We start from the raw sequence: 19,925 nt of genomic DNA on the forward strand, positions 1-19,925 counted from the left end.
ATCCTATGTGGTATCTTTAGAACAGTTTGCAGAAAATATCCATTTAATAAAATAATTGTTTTTAAAGTGTGGCTTACATTTTTATGTCACTGCTGCTGTCCTCTGGAACAGCATTATTCCCAAGATCTGCATGGCCCTGACCCTGCTGTCCTTCAGGAAGGTCATAAAGACCTGACTTTTCAGTAGGCCTGGGCCCGTGGGGTTTTGTGAACCCACTAGGGTACCACTTCAATTCCCTGCAAGGCAGGGAGAAGGAGGTCTTGGTAGCAGAGCCAGGGAGCTCTAGCTAGTCTTTACCAGCTACAAGTTGCCTCATTTTCCCAATACCCATATTTTCACCTCATACAACAAGTGGGGAATAAATTCCCACTGAAAATCTTTATTGTGGGGAAATAAGGTGACCCCCTTTAAAAAGATGCAACTGTGTTTCACAGATCTCACTACTGTAACCTTAGGCTTTGCTGCGTGCAAGTTCCAATCAATGTTTGAGAGGAGTATATACCTAGTATCTGAAGTATCTGAAGGATGTGGTCAAAAAAGACAAGATAGCAGCCATGCCAGTGCTATCAAAGTTCTGCCTCTTTTTTATGTGTTGCACATGCTTTTGATGATATTGTACAGACACCCCTGCCTAGATATTTAAAGGAGTTCACTTATTCTATTGTGCACAATTCAACAACCATGTATTTAATTTTTTCAGATCTCTGACAAAGACCACAGTCTTTACCTTGGGGCAATAAAAGTAAACTCTTAAGTTTTTCCCCAGAGGTTTCCTTGCCTAGGTGTACTATTGTCCACTGAAGGACAACTGTCAATCCAAACCAGTCAAATTAAACAAGCAAAACCGAGCAAAATGTAATTTATTCTTGTTCCTGAAAACAGTCATAATCGTCTTACCACTAGAAAGAGAAAAATGATTGGGCAAAACAAATGGGGATGGGGGGAGATTCCCATTGGTACAGATTGCAGTGCCCAGCTAACCTTAGAAATTGCTCAGAAGGGTCAGATATGGTAAGGACAGATGGAAACCCACCACGAAATCCCAGAACTAGAGGCTAGATCAGGAAGTTTAAGAAACATCCCGGAAGGCAGCAGTGGCAGCCAACTTTCAGATTGTGCCCAAGAAGATTATTTGCACCCATCCAGGTAGTCACAGAAGTCAAGCTTGACTCCTGGAACTCTTAGGGGGGGTTGCCATCATATCAGATTTGGTCTCTCGCTGACAGAACAGAACATTGGGAACCACTCTGTACAAGAAATTGAAGCAGCTTTACTTTGAAGGCATGGACAAAATGATGGCTTATCAACAGTCTGTGGTTGGGGAGCAGGGTGCAAGAGATGGGAATCTCCTTCAAAGCAAATAGGAACTGTGGAAGTGTTTTGAAATGGCTTCCATACTTTCAGGGAAGGGAAAGGAAATTGTCACTGTCTTTTTCTCTGTTTCAGAAGAGAGGGAATACTGATGCTAAAGGAAGAAAGATCCATCTTAGACTGTGCAATAAAAACTACAACAATGGTAAATTCACAAAAAGTTCAAGACTATAGTCTTTACAATGGCGTGAGGATATTGATGGATGAATATATTTGTTGAACTTTGCTCCAGTGTTAAGCAAACATGAATGGCATAAAGACTATTACTAGGTTGTTAGCAAATCCCCATTCCTTGTTTTGGTATTTATTCTTAAATAAATATTGGTGTGGGTTTATTTTCATTTATATGATTTACTATAGTCAGGACCAATATGACAGAGTTATACAAATCAACAGTATTTCTAGTCTTACTGGTTAAACCTTATTCAGTAAATAGTACTCAGGTTAAAAAAAATGCATACCATAATCAGACTAATTATTTAGTCCAAACTATTACACCCTTCAGCTAAGTTTATCAAAATGTACTATATATTTTCCTGGCACAGAAATGGGGCAGAATAAATATGTGCATTCTACTTTATTACATAAGTAACCAAACTCTATATAAACCAAATGATTCACATGTTCAGATCATTAAAAGCATGCAAAAGAAAAGTCAGTAAACCAGAATTTTCATCTAACCCACCATCAGAGACTGTAAGAAATATTTTAGCAAAAGCCTGACTTTGCATGCTTTATCAACTCAGGCCAGAACCTCTTTCCCCCTCCATTCCTGCTAACAGCGACTCCTTTGTGAATGCTTATTGGATTGGGAATAGAGCAGACAGGACAGCTGTAAGCAGCCATGCATAGTTTGGGTTCACAAAATATAGTGCTTTGGGATTATCTAAGCTTGTAGTGTAAACCATAAAACAGTTAATTTATTATGATCAATGACTATATTACTAGATAACTGCAATTTACTTTACATGAGGTTGTCCTTGAAGACCGCCTAGAACTGATGCAAAATGCAGAAACTCTTGTGCTTATGGGGAGTTTCATTACTGCCATATAACCCTACTGCTATGGGAGCTACATTGGCTAGTGGTGTGTTTACAAGTGCAATTTAAAGAGCTATAGGATTCAGGGCCTGGGTATCTATAAGACCACCTTCCCCTGATAGACTGTGCTCAGGGCACAATCAGTCATTAAGCGAATCAGTCGCTAAGTGAAACTGCAACTATGCTCATGATCTTACTTCAACTTTCCTTTGCTTTACAGACCTGTGAAGGTCATAAATGCAAGGACTGGTTGTAAAGTTACTTTTTCATCACCACTGTAACTGCAAACAGTCACTAAATCAGGCAGTCACTAAATGAGGACTACCTGTATAGCTGATTAAAAATAGTTATGAAAAATAAGACACCATTTTTTATTCCCAACACGTAGAACATTTCTAGCCAGTAGCAGAAATATTAAAACTATTTGCAGCCTCACCAAAAAATGGCAAATATGGTGCTATTTGTTTCCATCACTTTGTCTTATACAATTGCAAACTCACATAGAAAGCCAAGGTGTTCTCTTTCAGATATTATTGGTCCTTCAGCGTTCCCCATCTGCAGTCAGTTGTTCAGTACAATCATCTTTGAAAGATAACAGTCTCAATCTTCTAAAATAACCTATAGTTTGGCTCTTCGAAATGCAAAACCAGAGGCCAATTTTAATTCATTTCTTGGGAAAGCCAGAAAGAGACCTTCTAATTGTCAGGAGCTGCCTAAAGGAATCTGCAAGGATTCTGAGGAACAGGCATCTTCCTTTCTTCCTCAGTGCATTTCTTAAACCTACTAGTTTATAATAAAACTACAAAAGGAGGGGGGAGTTCTTTTAATAAAGCATGCTACAATACTAGGCTTGATTTCTTATTATGAGAACATCATTATTCCCTGAGTACCTGTTGAAAACTTAGGTACACTGTATCTGAAAACCAGGATTGAGGATAGCATGGACATTAATACCCAGGAATTCAAGCAAAATGTTTATGTATAGGCAGTATTATCAAAAACACATGTACTAGGTAGGATTTGCTGAACTGTGCAAATATCTACATTTGCCTTCTTGCTTGGGTACTGTGTGCAATTAAATCAAAAACCCATTCCTTCTCTAAAGATCTTACCAGCTTAGCATGTGACAAGGGGCAACAGGTGACAAAAAACAAGTGGACAAAAGACCTACTCAAAGCAACTGCAGTAATCTACTGGAAGGAAGCTGTATTTGGTTTCCATCCTGGTACTGAGAAGAATTTAATATACAAGAATTACAGCATAATTTCAAAATATATTTTGTTACCCAGTTCCTGCTGGGTATAACAATTAGAAAACAGTATCCAAATTTCATACAGCTCTTTCTGTACCAAAACAAATTCTCTTAAATACTCTCCACGTTACATTTTAATAATGAACAGAAGCTATATTAGAATTAACTTAGAGGAAGTGCTAAATTCACAAGACAGTTTCACTAACATCTTAATATGAAAACTATCAATCTAAGATCCAGAGAGCAATGTGAAGAATATCACACTCCTGAGAATCTTTTACCCCAACCAAGCTATTTTCGCTATACATACAGAAGAACAGCTAACAGTACACTTTGGGAGTAGTTTCAACTGCTACACGAGTTAAAACCTGAAAAGTGTGAATGAGGAAAATTTATTCATTGTGCCTATATAAATATCTTTATTCCTGTCCTGTTGGATTACTAAACTTCACATTACTGTGAAATGCCTAGTCTGTCTTTGAAGTAACGCTTGCAAGTTTACAGTGAAACAGGTTTTGTAAGAGAGTTCTTCCCCCATTCTTCTTACCCTTTCTGACTCTCAAAAGCATTAGCTCAGACTTTTATGAACTCATTCAAAACTAAAGGAACATGGCATGCATAGTGCAGGGAAATTCCATTGTCCTTGCAACCTGAGCAGGATGCAGGCTTATCTGAAAACAAATAGAGACTTATGAAGGCTCATCCGACTTCAGCTTTATTGCCGCTGTCAGAAAACTGAGTATAAACAAAACGTATGTGCTCGGAGTGGCATTGTTCAGCTTCCGAGAGCAAGGCAGCTGCTCACCAATCAAGAGAGATTGCAAAATACAAGCACTTTAACATAAAAACAACAGGAGCTGACAATGCAATAGTGTTTGTTCCAAGTTTCCTACCCAGCAAAGTATACTAAGCCACAACTCATGCTTTTTAATGGGGCTGGAAGGGACCTTTCTTCCTAATTTTTAAGGACCTGATTAAGAATCCGTTGTTAAACAGTTGTTAAATTGACACTTGAAATCTATTAAAACAATCTGCTTTAACAAATCGTGGGATTTTTGCAATTATGTTCAAATTAAATGAGCAACTATAGGTAGCCAGAAGTATGTTTTTCCTGCATAAAGGAAAATGTATTTATTATATTCAAACTAATCCTATACAGAGACTTCTATTTGCTAAATACTCTCCAATTTTATTAATCTATGCTTTGTTTCATAAGGGTCCATATTGATACTTTGCGTCTGAACTGAAAAAGTTACTTTCAAAGCAGAAGCCAAGTATAACTTATGCATAATAGATTGCAAGCCAAGATTTATTTGTATATTCTAAAATATTTATGGCCCAGGCTTTACAGGAACCTGAGAGAGCTTCCAATGATAGATCCTTATTCTTTCTTCCTTCCACATGCAATTTGTTACTGACAAGCTTGTTTGTTCTGTTGCTGAATCTGGAATACATTTCAATGATATTCATTTTAAAATATGCTGTCAGACAACCTGGAAAGTAAGTTTTTAATAGGCTGGTGGAGACACCCCATAAAGGGAAAACTTGATCTGCCTGCTATCAGTTGCTTTACTCGTGTTTTCTGTTCAGTTTTGGGGCTAAATCTTGCAGGCTAGCTTTTTATAAGATGGATCCCTGTAATATATATTGTTAGGATCAAGATGAAATTTGTTAGCCTCAATTTTGATTTACATGAGCAACTGTGGATATTTGCTGAATTTAATCCCTTGTAAAAAAACAGCATGAGAAGTAAACATTCTACTACATCATTCTTCCTCCTCTTTTCTATTGCTGACTTATGTCAGTTCATGATGAGGTACATCTGTTCTTAATCTTGAACTCTTTGTTCTACTCTCTCTATTTCAAATACACAGGATCAGTGTGCAGCAAAGTGGCTGCTTCCATCATGGTGTTCTGGTCTTCAACATTATTTCATTTGGCAAAAGACATCTGTGATTAAAAGATCAAACCAGTCTCAAACATGGAGATTTACTGAGGATCCAGACATTGAAATCATTTATCTGAGTCTATCTTTTACATTATTATCATCTCTACTACCATTCTTCTTTATCCATTAAAAAAAAACTTTAAGAAGACAAACATAGATCTCCAATGTATTTTCATTGGTATTTGGTAGCACTAGCTAACACCCAGAGATTGCAATCAATCTGAACAGGTTGGAAGACTAGGCTGAGCGGAATGAGAGGTCCTTCAACAGGTATAAATTTAATTTTATTTATTTATTAATCAACTTTATATTCCAACACAGAGGACTCTTGGCAGCAATGAAATAAAAAAAAATAGAACAAATAAAAGCCAAACACAGTATATAGCATTAGGCCCCCAAAGTCTTCCAGAACAGCTCTATCTTTAGCTTCTTGAAGAAAGCAGAGAATGTTGGACACAGACAAATCTCAAACAGGAGATGGTTTCAGAGGGCTGGCCCATCACCAAAAGACAATACTTCTGGGCTTCAGCCCCCCTGACCTCCTGGAAATAGGAGGACAACCAGCTGCTTCTCCCAGCAGGATTGATGTGGCAAGGCCAATGGCAAGAGATGAGGACCTGCAGGTAACTAGGCACCAAGTCATAAAGGACTTTATAAGTTACATTTAAGGTATTACATTTATGGGAAAAAAATATTGGGCACACATACAAGATGAAGGAGTTAGGGTTAGGGTTAGATGGCTTGGAAGAGTCATCCTGAAGGAAGACTTGGCTATGATCATTGAAAAAAAAGCTGTACATGTGACAGCAAAGTGAAACAGTTGTCAGAAAGGCTAACACAATTCTGGGGGGTGCCAGAAAAAGTCTTCTATCAAAGAGAGATGAAGGTTTTTTCCCCTTCTACTTTGCACTGGTGAGGCCTCATCTGGAGTACTATATGCACTTCTGGGCACTGCATTTTCAGATGGATACTGACAGGTTAGAATAGGATGGTGGGGGGGGACAAACATGACACAGGAACTTGAGGACAAGCCTTACCAGGACAGGCTGAAGAAACTTAGGATGTTCAGTTTGGAAAACTGAGGGGAGACATGGTATCAGTGTTCAGATACATAAAAGGGCATCAAAGGGAAGATGACCAGTTTTCACTTATTTTCCACTGCCACAGAAACTAGGACCATAAATAATGGGTATAATTTGCAATTACTAAGATTTTGTTTAAACATTTATTTCAGTCATTGACCAGCCTTACATAACATGAAACATAGGACAAAAATAAAAGATTATATATGATAAATACAAGAAAATAGAATAAAAAAGATAAATTGAATATAGCCAGCACAGGTGAAACTTTATTAATTCAGGTAAACCACTTTGAACACTAACGGCTATTAGTACTAAGGCTTCAGTGAAGAGACCATCAGAAATAAAGCTGGAAACAGGTAAACAGGAATTAAGAGTTGTTATTATCACTAAACCTGAAGCAGGTTTAATCAAGTCAAACTGTTCCTAGTGAGGTCCTGTAGAATCTTGCTGGTGATTAAACAAAATAACGTCATTCTACAAGAGTGCATCATGCTGATCAGCAAAAAGATATGAGATAAAAAGAGTCAGTACAGCCTGGCTATTGAATTGATGAAAGTGTAATAAATTTCTTTTGCAGATCTTGATAGGATTGACTGTAAAGAACCACATGGACTGTTGTTTCAATGGCTTTTGACTTAAAGTGACAAAACCATTCAATATATGGGATTTGCTAGAATCTCCCTTCCAGGAGAGCAATTTGCAAGGCATTACAGTTTGCAAGTGTCAGAACTCTTTGGAATGCAGGTATGGTGATCATATTTAGATATCTAGCAAGCTTATGACTGGTAACTTGGTTGCTTAAAAAGACATCAGTAGGAATGAGGGTGTGCTCATTTTGATGTTCCATATCAAATGTGTGTTGTTTGAGGTTCTTCATGGGCAAGTCATACTCCACTATTATTAATGCATGAGGAGAGAAGTCTAGTGGTGCAGCTTCTCCTCCAACCCTTTCTGACATTTTGAGATAATAAGGTTAGCTAACACATATGAAGTTAAGCCAAAAAGTAACATGCTCTAGCCAAAATTTGAAGATATTAATCCATGCATTGGCTTCAACTTTAAGTAGTCTTACTGCCACACAAGAGCAGCAGTAGGTACACACTAAGGTTTCTTGACAGTAAGATCTGTACAAGAGTAGAACAGTCTACTTACAGAACATATGAGTTTTCCATTTCTGGGGGACTTTAAGAAGAGGCTAAACCATCCCCTCTCAAGGATGGTTTAACTGGTTTTCCTGCACGTGGTAGAATCATAGAATTGTGGAGTTGGACCACAAGGATCATGTAGTCCACTTCCACAATTCTATGGTTCTAAGTTCCTTAATCTTCTTATAAGAGTTTTCTCTTTTTAAAAACATTCCTAAACAATCTATTTGAACTAATAATGTTTTATTAGACAAAAGAAACAGGAAACGGCAGGGTGGTTGCTGTGTTTGCAATAAATTCCATCATTGTCTTTGCTATAGCATGCTGCTAAAATATTCAGAGTCACATTATTTGTTATAATTTCTGATAGAAACTAGATAAATACTTAGTATTTTTGTCCATGGGGGAATAAGGATCTTTGTATTTAGAGAAATTAAAATTAGTTTAACTACAAAGTTGTTCTATATTTTTATTCTTGTGTTATCTCAAGCAAATATATAAACTATTTCAAATTTATTGTTGACACAAAGATTCCAATAAATATCCTGAAATTATTGATTTTCAATAACTAAGCAATTGCCCATGAGGAGGTGTTAGTTTAATTTTCCCCATTTTAAGGCTTGCAATTAGATGTGCATTTTGGTTTCAGTTACCAGTTGGAAATAAAAATTTCAGAACCCAGTTCTTCTGTGTGTTCAACTTGAAATGTACTATTTAACTCCACTGAAACTTCTAGAATTTTTTATCTTTTTGAGTAGAAGTAGTCCCTGGGTTAAGAATGCCCAGGTTACAGATGATCCATAATTAAGAACAGAGCCTATTGTAGCAAAATTCGAATTAAACAGATAATGGTTCAAGTTCATTACACAATAATACTTATACAGTATTATACAATAATACTGTTCCGGCTTACATACAAATGTGACTTAAGGACAGAACCTTGGGAACGGAACTTGTTCTTAAACTGGGGACTACCTGTATCTATTTTATTATATGGGCCAGAAATGCTGCAGAATACATAAGGATAATATTAAGTTGTAGATATTATTTTACTCTTTCCCTCATGAGAAGCTTATATTGGGGGAAAAGCCACGACAAAAACAGTTCATAAATATTTTTGGAGGAGACAAGATAGCCTTCTTATAATATTATCATATTGTACAATTTTACTTATCCAGAAGCAGATTTTACAACTTTGGAAGAAAGTGCTTCTTAGCATTTTGTCTACCTTACATAATTCAGTATTTAAGCCTTTTCGGTCTTGATGCTATTGGGACTTCTGAAACTCCATTCTTGTTAAGTGTCTGGGATACCATATTGGGTGTTTCTAAGCCCATTACTTTATTTTCATTCAGAAATTGAAAGAAATAGATGAAATCTACACTAATACAGCATTTAAAAAACACTTCCAGGAACATTTAGACTTGGTTACAATCTCCTAATTAGAAATGCAATTAAGGAATTAGAACATTAATTCATACAGTTCTGGCTAATCCCTCTAGATTCTAAAATTCATAAATCTTTCAAAGTGATTTTGCAATGATCATTGCTTGTCAACTCTGTGCATGCTATCCTAAGACAGATCACTAGTACATGAATTTATCAACACCTCAAGAGTTGGTAAATTCTTTATGCATGATGGCTATGGGTAGCCAAGAGAATCATTACACTGCATTAGATAACAAAGCTCTGACTTAACTTGTACTTTCTGACAACGTAGCAAGATGATTTTCAAGAAATGTGCTCTGAATATGCAAATGCAATAGGTAATTTCCTTGGTCACATGATCCTTTCCCAACCCAACAGAGAATTGAAACAAAAAGGTAATTTTGGAGCTAACTTACAAAGCTGTTATAATAAACAAGACTGAACAAAGGTTATATCCAAATGCAGCCACTGTTTTGAAATCTCAGTATTATTATGAAGTGATTAGCCCTTAACTTAATTAACAATCTGAGAAGCTCAGGCAGTCATATTTCTCACTGTCATAAAGCCTGTTACTGTATATATGACCTGTAGTTCATGTTGGGTGAAGTTGGAAAGTGACAATTCAATGCATATATGTATGTACTTGCCCACTGGAGGAGGGTAACTCGGTTTAACCTATTTTTAAAAAGAATTCCAATATTATTAAGTTTTAAAGTTTTTGCCATTTTCTTAAACAAATTTTACCCCTGAGATACATCTTGGCTAACAGTCTTGAACTTTGTAGTGACAGTTTACATTGTTCTTTCTTTGTGCTCCCGTTACAAGAATCACCCATCCATGATTACATCAGATGTGATGGCAGGTGCCATAACTAATTCCAGTTTAAATCATAAGGAAAATACTCCCTGTTATCAAACCATGCCTACCAACCAAATTTACTTAATGGTGAAGTCCTAACAATGAAGAAAAAGAGCAAATAAATGAATAGGGTAGCCATATTTGTTAATGTCAATACAGTGACTTTAACAAATGCTGTTTGGGTTATATTTTAAATATCAAAAGAATAAAATAATATGCTGATGGTTAAAGTGAATGACTGCCACATTACACACCAGCAGCTATGTCAACAGGTATGAAGACATCTTCTGTTGAAGTTCATAGTTCGTTTTCTTTCACTTGGCAATCAATAATAAATGAACGTAATTATGATCCAATTGACACACAGTTCCTGTGAGCTGGCATAATTATTTTGATCTGCATAGATCTCTCTCTCTCAGAAATCATGAAACTAAATATAATGAGAACACTGCAGTAGAGTTACTACTTCGACATTTCAAATGCTTTATATTAAATCAAGTAACTCTATGTGCGGATGTGTATAGAGCAACAGTCTTACTAGATGTTAAACACAACAAAGTTTATTCATAATTTCACCATAACTGGTTTTACAACTTTCATATTGTGCAATAAAAAACCCTACCATTACAAGCTATGCTAATGAAGTTGACTCAACATCATTCTCAATAATTTAAAAATGAGCAGAACATAAAAACAGAGAAGAAGAACCAGAGTATTATTCTTTATTCCAAGATCCTTTTTAGATATACCTCGTAACTTCTAAACTCCCAGTTTTTCAACTTCTAAAGTATCTAGTTTTGGTTCAAATATTACTGTACTACCTGAATAGGAGCTAATAACCTTTTTGGTGGGGAAGTAGTTCTGTATATTGTGGGCTCTAAAAATATAAATAAATACACATTTTCAACATACAATACCCAAAGCTCATGAGATCTCATGTGACATCTTATGAGGTTTGACTTATCTCCCAATAACATTCTTTTTAAAAAATGATCAGCAGTCACTATCTAGGGACCATCTTAGTTTGTCAATGTAAAGAATTTGGAGATTGGGTGTGGGCAACCATTGTACTGATGGAGAATTCAATTCTAAGATATTATTCCCAGGCCAATTCTGTAATCATTAAGATTCAAATATTATGATTGTACTGAAGAAATAACCAAAATGTGCCTCGCAGGGTAAAGAAGTTTGTCATCCCCAGTTCTGGTTAAAGATTTTATGAGAAACTGATGAAAGAGACATCCCCCATCAGTACAATGCTTACCCACATCCAATTTGCAAATTCTTTATATTGACACTCTGATAAACTAAGATTCACAACTTCAACATTACAATTCACTCAATCAAGTGATAGGGCCCTTACTTCTATTTGGTAATATTACCATGACCAATTTTTTACTGCTGTCATTTGTTTTATTATAAAAATATTTCATTAGATAGCAATGTTATTTCCCCTGCCATGAATTTCATTTTTTTTTAAGCTGGAAAGTTAAATGTTCCCCAGAAGGTTCACAAAAATACTTGATTTACCTGAATTAATTGAATCTTACTCAATTGTTAGTCTTTTTCCAAAAAACTAGCAGCAGTTGGCATATTGAAAGTATGCCTTTATTTGGCTGTGAGAAACATTACAGACACAGTCACATTTTCATGCTGTTAAATAGACTGGAAAATGGATCAAATGTCTGTTTTAAAGCCTTGTTTTTTTATTGTTGCCGCTGCTCTTAAGCTTGATGCCCATTAGCATAATCACTGGGTATGATTCCTCATAAAAGAATCAACATGGCCTACCATTTTTCAATTCTGTTTTGAAAGACCTTGGCAAGTGGTTCAACTGACAATGAAGATACTATTCCCCAACCCCCCAAGCCCAAGTGTTTCTATTCTAACTATACTAAATTAACAAGCTGGCATTTCCACACAATGTTTCATGAAGGAGAATGTCTGCCTTTCAGTCATTTTTGTATTATGCTACTGGAATTATTAACAGTATGATATACTTACTGCTAGTGGTGTAAAAATGCTACAGGATGCAATTTCTGATAGATACGCCATGTGAAATAGAAAAACAATTTTACCCTTTGGGCCTAAAAAATTTCAGTCATATTGCTTGCATCTCAAATTCGAAGACCTTTCCTAGAAGTTTATGTACTTTAGTGCAATACAAATTTACCTTAGTTTTTAACTGTTTAATAATGTTGTAATAAAACACAGAGAACTGCCTTCAAAGTAATACTCTACAGAAATGAGTTTTTTAAACACTGATCTGTATTCTGAAAAAAGATTAAACATGGTTTAAAATATGTAATTATACTTGTTACTGTCCCTATTGTTGTTAAGGTATATCTTTCCTCCTTTATTACCATTCTTCCTTAACAATAACAACTCACTATTGCTCTTTTTTAATACATCTCTATGACTTCTTAGGAAAACAAGGCAGTTACTCTATAGGGTAATTTATATGCTTTCTTTCTCAGCAGCCTCTAATCAATTATTTATCATCTATTAGCCAGGTGTTACTATCCTAATCACTAATATCTTTCTCTTGAAGAGAGGGGGCTTCTTTTTGCAATAGTATTGCATGACTTTCATATCAAAAACCTGAGTGTGGTTTTTCGCTAAAACAGGCAAAAAAAAAAAGGCTGTACTCTTCTTTCAGGTTCTTAATCTAGGGACAATGGGTACAGCTGGAATCTGAAGAGCAAAGGCTTCAGGATGGGAATTAGATGACAGAATAGCAAGCTGGTCAGGTTGAAATGGGGAGTCATACATGGTCCAGTCCTCCCCTGTTTTCAGAACTGATGCATCTTTATGTATAGACAACATGCTTTAGGACTCATATTGAATATACCAATTATCAAATTGGAAGCTTTCCACTAACTGAAAGAAATGATGGTATGGAATTGCATTCACTCCATGTAGAAAATATTTTACGTTATCTTACTAGGAAAAAAACCCAAACAGCCAAACACCAACCAAAGTGTTAATTTCCATTCCAACTAGGAAATTTTGTTTCATTTAACTCAATTTTTAAAACCATATTGATCGATCTATAATATTTAGATACAATCTGTCAGCAACGTATTCCAAGGTACAAACATTTAAAAATACATTAAAAAGGAAACAAATCCATATCCACAATATAGCTCAGCAGTTTAGTATACCTAAACTCAGAATGGAAGTACAGCTTCTAACTTACGTTTTTCATCATCAGCATGCACAAGTGATGCTGCTCTTGACAACACATCCAGTGGAGTCTCCATTCCTAACTGGATCCTGAATAAGAAATGAATATTGTATTATTTTATCAGACAATAAAAGGAGGCAAATTCCTTTTTTATTAAGTTATCATCAATCAATAGGAGCAGGTACTTTTTCAGTCAGCCTCTGGGATACAGGATATGTCGAGATCCAATATTTATCAGTCCTCTCTGTGTGCTTCGCCTTGTTTGCAAGCCACCCAGAGTTATGATGTACCAGATAGGTGGCTACGTAAGGCTATATAAGACACATCTATCTATGCCAGTGTTGTCCAAACTTGGCCACTTTAAGATGGGTGGACTTCAACTCCCAGAATTCCCCAGCCAGCATGGCTGGCTGGGGAATTCTGGGAGTTGAAGTCCACTCATCTTAAAGTGGCCAAGTTTGGACAACACTGATCTATGCGGTTGCCAGGAGTCGAAAACAACTTGATGCCACATAATCAATCATACAAGACTTTTAAATAAATAAATATTCTCTCCCAAGAGAAACTAGAGGTGGGGGTGGGGCAATCAGGAGAGGAATTCCCAATATATCACCTTCCACACCCCATATCTCATATTTCATTATTAATAACAGAGAAAATAGTTAAATGCAGAGTGGCTTCTATCTCATGATTACTTATAAATCTAAAAGGCATGCACCACACAGTCTTCTTTAATGAATAATCCTTTGCACCTGATAAAGAGGGAGATCTACCATTATAGGGCAAGTCTACCTTCTACAAATCCATGAGAGGTGGCATTCACTGACGTCCAAAGAAAAATGTGCTGCTTTAGAGCAGCAAAAAAGTACTTTAGAGCAGTTCTTAATTACTGTATGAGACTTTGTGAACAAAATCAGTCCAAACTATAAAGGCAAAAAAGTAACCCCCAAAATAAAGCTTGTAAAATAACTGTAAAGTTAACCCCCTGTAAAGTTTGTAAAATGAAACTCTCTGCTTTTAAGAATCCAAGTTAAACCACTGGTCCACTATATCTTGCTTGTTTCTCCAAGTGATTCCTTAGAAAAACTATTCTTGATTACTGAATTATAGCAGTAATTGCATCCAAATTGCAGCACTATTGTCTTCATGCTCTTCCCTAAAATTGCTAGAAAGGAGAAGCTTCTGCTCAGATTGTCATCTCCTACTTAATAAATGATTTCATTACACTAAACAACCAAACCAAAGCAATCATAATTTGTTGCTTTGGGAAACAACTGAATTCCAGAAATACTAGATGCCTGATAAACCAAATCTTCATTACCATACATAATACTCAAGTAAGACCGTTTATAGTGTTCTCAAAAAAAGTCTCAGATCCTTAAAAAATTGATGCTGATTCCTAAGAATTTTAAATATGTTCCCAGGGCTATCAAAATGACAAAAATTGTCCCCTCTAAATATTTTCCCAACATACAAAGGCCAAGATTATAACCAAGACTAAATAAATTGAATATAGTCTAGCAGTGCTGTACTTACTTAGGCAAATCTATTTAGACATACAGCTTAATGAGAGCTTATTTCACATTAATAGTTTTATTAATTCTGCTGTTTACCATCTCAACTCTTGCAGCATGGTCCACAGAAGACAGATTGACTGATTTACTCATAGGTCACATCTTTAATTTGGATCATGATCACTTGGACTTTAAGGACAGGTTCCAAAAATACCATTAGTCTAGGTCTAAATTCCTAACTTCATCACTATCCTAGACTTGTAGATAGGTTGATCCGGAGTCAAGGTGGAGATCAAGGATGTTCATGTAATTGATACTATATCCACATGCTGATTATATGCAGTTTAGAATGTAGGAACAAAGTATTGCAAGTTAAAGCAGTCTTCCCCAGAAACCATACTTAACCATGCTGGTCAGGAATTCTGAGTATCAGGCTAAGAAAGGCTGGAAGAGAGACTACAGAAAAGCCCCTCTGCATCCTCCTGACACATCAGTTTAAAAATTTCAGACAAGGATGTACCAGAATGTACTGTTTTTAAATGCATGCCCCAATACCATTCATTCAGTTTTCAAAACTGAATTTTATGCTTGCAAAGTACACTCCATCCATCTCTTTCCTATAGCAGATGTATTGCATACTGGCTGCAGCATCTTACTAGAGCTGACAACATCCAAATTCTCATCCTAACCCTATCCAGTAACCCTCTCTCATCCTCTAGCTGTTCTGTTGCAAGAACAATGCTGAAATATTGAGACATTTGGAAACAGGGGTTCTGATCCTGCCACTTTGAGATCTTTAGAGAAAAATCAGGATATAAACAAAAAGAATAAATCACTACTCAAGGCATTAAAAAACGTACATATACATGTCACATTCTAAACCTTTTAACAATTTCAACAAAGGAGAAAGAAGAAAACATTAAAATAAAGTTGTTCAATAAATCTAAGTACGGAAAACATCACTATGTTGTATATCTTAAAAGACAAACTACACAAAATATTAATCACTTCATTTGCTGTGAGTTTTATGGGGGTTTTTTTAGACTTAATCACCATATGGGATGCAATATTTGTTAATTTCAACTCTGAATTGGAATCCAGGAGAGAAGGAACAAACCACCAACCCTAGTAGGGTCCTTATCCAGATAAGGGGTTTGCACTGAGTGTTCAGAAACAAAAGGGCAAATTACTTTATTGAGTCACCTACACTCTGATTACACCAGATTATAAACTGGATATAGGCTAACGTACAATATTACTGAGGGTGAGTTGTGAAAGATTCTGCTTCAGAGCAACAAAATGGACCATACAATTTTTCAGTTCTAGGACTGACCACCAAAAGATTATGAAATTATGATTTCAGACAAAAAAATCTGGAGACATACATGTGTACATACATACATACATGCATACATATATATATATATTTCACTGCAGGAAACACTTCTTGGTTTTCTTTGTTTTCCTTCTCCTTTTAAAACTGGCTAATCCAGCTTTCCCCAATGCTAATGTATTATAGATACACAAACTTCAACTCCCAGAATCCCACAATCAGCAGGGTCATTGCTGGGAATTCTGGGAGTTGAGGTTCATGCCTCTGGAGGGAGCAAGGCCTAATTTGTCAGAAATATTTGAGCAGCATGTGCCCTGGGACTGAGAGCTAGCTTAAGTGATTTTTATAAAGAATCCTGTAAAACTGCTAACAACAAATTCCCTGTAAACTAACTGCTAACTGTCCAGAATAAATCCTACAAGGATTCGGTTTTGAAAGAAGGCTGATCAGTTCAGCTTTCCTTCCTTAAGGGACAGCATTTCATCACTTTTCCAATCACCAGATGGAGGAGTCTACCAAAATCACCGTGCATAGGAAAACAGAAATAAACAAGTAGCAACAAAAGCAACGAAGTATTTTCCTCTCAGGACTTAACTGTAAAAAAACACAAGGTCTTCACTGCAGCCCTCATTGCCTCTGAACTCACTTTTTAAACACTGATGCCACATCACAACTTGAGCACATGCAGAATTTAAATCATTACATCACAGCTGTTGAAGAAAGGGGGATCCTCTACCTGCAGCCAGACTGGGCCAACAGACCAAATCATGTAGGATCTGAATCAGTACATGAAGGTTTCAAAACCCAGGAGATGCCACTGTGCACGGTGATAGCAAAACCCTGGGGTTGGGAGAGGGGAAGTATGCAAAGCCCCTCCGATGACTCTCTTTGGTGTAAAGCACCCTGAGGAAGGCAGCTATCTAAAAAATCAGGAGAGCTCAAGAAAGAGCAGAAGCCACGCTGACACTGACAAGTCCAAACAAGGCTGCAAGAGATGTGTCATCCTGTAAGCACTGACAGGACATGGCAGAGATAACAGCAACTGTTAGTGTCAGGATGGACAAAACAAACAGCTCTGGCACAACTTAGCAAATCCGACCAAACTTGTCCATCACAGAAGTCTGCGTACCAGCATCAATTCCCAGCCTTGCTGGTTCTTGCTAGCCAGCCGTGAGTTCAGACTCAGGTAGTGGATATCCGTGGCAGAAACAGCACAGGAATGCACGCACGTAAGTGGCTTTGTTTCTTTCCAGCTCGCCTCCGGTCTAATATTCGCTTACACTTCTGAGTGCGTTCAGCATGTAAAGGGTGCGGGGGGGGGGAGTGCAGTCGTAGGCGGCTAGGCATCTCGCAAGAGAAAGCACAGAGAAAGAATGGGCAGCGCCCCAAGGAAACTCTTCTCTCAAGAAAAAGCGCAGGAAGGGTTCACTGGTTCAGGCCAGCTAGAACAGTCAACTAAAAGCGAAGACTCAAGCGGAGCGGTTTTTGCGCGGAGCAAATATAATACGACAGCGATCTACTAAATTAGCATATTCTGGAGTCAGGGATAAATTCACACCAGCAAAATAAACACGAGAAAGAAAGGGGGGGAGGGTAATACGAAGCACTACAAGTCCATTGCAAGTCCTCGCCCTTCTCCCCTCCCCGTTCTCCGAGATTTCACTTTTCCAGAGTGCAGACATATAAAGTCTAACACGCGATTTTTCCCACTTGCAGCCGGGAACTAATGTTCGTTTTCGATTTAACCTCCACGCTTCGACGGCTTGGAGCAGGCGGCAGGTCTGGAAGCGACGCTCTCCCCCGACCCGCTCTGGAGCACAGCCCGCTTAAAGGCGACCAGGGCAGGCTGCGACCCCCAGCGCCGAGCTTCCTACAGGGTCCGCTAAGCGCCCACGAGCATCCTGCCGGTGCCGCACCATCATCAACTGCCCTCCAGCAAAGCTGCCGCACCGCACTTCCGCGGCGGGTACGACAAGGAGCTTCGCATGCTCAAGCTCCCGCTGCTGTCCTCCTCACTCACCAGTTTGCACGAACTCCGCGCTACTCAGTCGCGCTCCCCCCTGCAAAGCCGGGCGAAGCCGGGCCAGGAGGGGGGCGAAAGTCAGCGCGCTCCCTGCCGCGGTCGCTCTAAGCGTTCCTCGTTTCTCCAGCCGCCAAGCTCGGTTGCGCGGGCTCCAGCCGGGAAGCGCCCTGCTTGCTGATTGGGCGGAGGGTCGGGCGGCTGGTTCCCAAACAATGCGAGCCTTGCAGATTCAGCAGCCGCGCGCCGCGGTGCACTAGCCGAGGGAAGAATTCCAAGAATGATGGAATTCTCTTCCTAGCAGGTGGGGAGAGCCCTGCTGCCCCATTGGCTGCGGAGCTCGTGAGATCAGCCTACATTAGGATAATAAGGCCATGACATCACATCCTCAGCAGGTAATATCGAAGCCGGGGGAGGGAAGAGAGGGAGGGGCGGCTGAGAGGGAAAATGAATAAAATGTGTCTCAGTGAGCCCGAATTTAGAGGCAGAGGCGGGGGCGGGAAGCGTTCCTCATTGTCTGCCCTCCGCCGCCTCCTTCAGGGCGGAGAGTGCACGGCGCCCGGCGTTGCAGCTGCAGCTGGCATTCTCCCACCCACTCGCTGAGTCTCGGCTACACAAAGCCGCAGCCTGGCTGTTAGTCCGTCGCAGCGGCGGTTTCCATGCCACGCGCCGCGACTCTGACCAGGAGTAAAGCGGCGAGCTCGGAGCCACTTGCCCGGTAGAAACCCGCTGAAGTGGTAGGCGGGCTCCTAATGAGGGCATAATAGGCGGCCGCGAGCCGCAGTCTCTATGCGCGGTCCAAGCGGTTCCCGCCGAGGGATGGTCAAATCCCTTGAGGAGGAGTAATTTGTTGCAGTAATTCCTAAATCACCTGAAATCATCGTCGCTTCCCTCCCTGGACGATTAGCTTTTTTTAACCGACTGCCTTGTGTTGCCAGTCTAGAGAGCAAAACGGTAGCGACCAAGGGCTTCCTAAGATCTTGCACCACAATCACTTCCCTCAAGGGTCATTGCTTTTCAACAATCCCGTATTTTTTACCAAAACTTTTGAAAAAGAATCTTTTTCTTCAACTTAAAATTGCATGTTATACTTTATGAATAATTTTGGTAATCAGATACTGTACAAAAGCAACGCCTTTGAGAAATGTGTCAAGCAGAATATACCAAGTTTACCAAGTACTTCAATCTAGCATTGGTGAATGTTTACTACCGATGAAGTCCACCATCAAAACATTGCTGTGGAAACAATGTGTGAAGTCAGCTTACTCTGGAAGAGAAACACAAAAATCTTCCTTGGAATTGTCACATTATCAAGGAATTATTTATTCCCTTCTCAGATAGGTCTCATTACAAAATCTAAATAAAATGGGTATCAGTGAAGTTAGCTATTTGTATACTGTACCTGAAATCGTTGCATGTTTATCATAATAATACAGACACTGCAACTTAACTCTATCCACAGTTTTTTTTGGGGGGGGGGGCTCCTGGCAGTTTTCTTGGCAAGATTTCAGAAATGGTTTGCCTTTGCCTCCTTCTTGGGGCTGAGAGAGAGCGACTGGCCCAAGGTCCCCCAGCTGGCTTCATGTTGAAGGTGGGACTAGAATTCACAGTCCCTGGTTTCTAGCCTGGCGCCTTACCAAAGTTGGTCTCCACAGCTTCCTTTAATAAAATTGGTCACAGTTTACAACTGACAACAGCTTTATAAAAAGTAGTTCAAGGAATCTTTAATCTAAAACAAATCACT

General features: G+C 38.5%; 1 protein-coding gene across 1 annotated transcript in view; it reads right to left on the bottom strand.

The window, feature by feature from the left end:
- Nucleotides 1-18,402, bottom strand: part of VGLL4 (vestigial like family member 4) — a 101,076-nt gene extending 82,674 nt beyond the window's left edge. The window contains exons 1-2 of the mRNA XM_088134113.1: nt 18,182-18,402; nt 13,327-13,403 (exon numbers count right to left, since the gene is read on the bottom strand). Coding sequence (XP_087990239.1) covers nt 13,327-13,390 — 64 coding nt within the window. The 5' untranslated portion in view covers nt 13,391-13,403; nt 18,182-18,402. The remainder of the gene's footprint in view (nt 1-13,326; nt 13,404-18,181) is intronic.
- Nucleotides 18,403-19,925: the final 1,523 nt, after the last annotated feature.

The sequence above is a fragment of the Python bivittatus genome, unplaced genomic scaffold, assembly GCF_059951505.1.
Source record: "Python bivittatus isolate LINGU-HERP-01145 unplaced genomic scaffold, Pbiv_v1 ctg000080_np1212, whole genome shotgun sequence".
Classification (NCBI taxonomy): Eukaryota; Metazoa; Chordata; class Lepidosauria; order Squamata; family Pythonidae; genus Python; species Python bivittatus.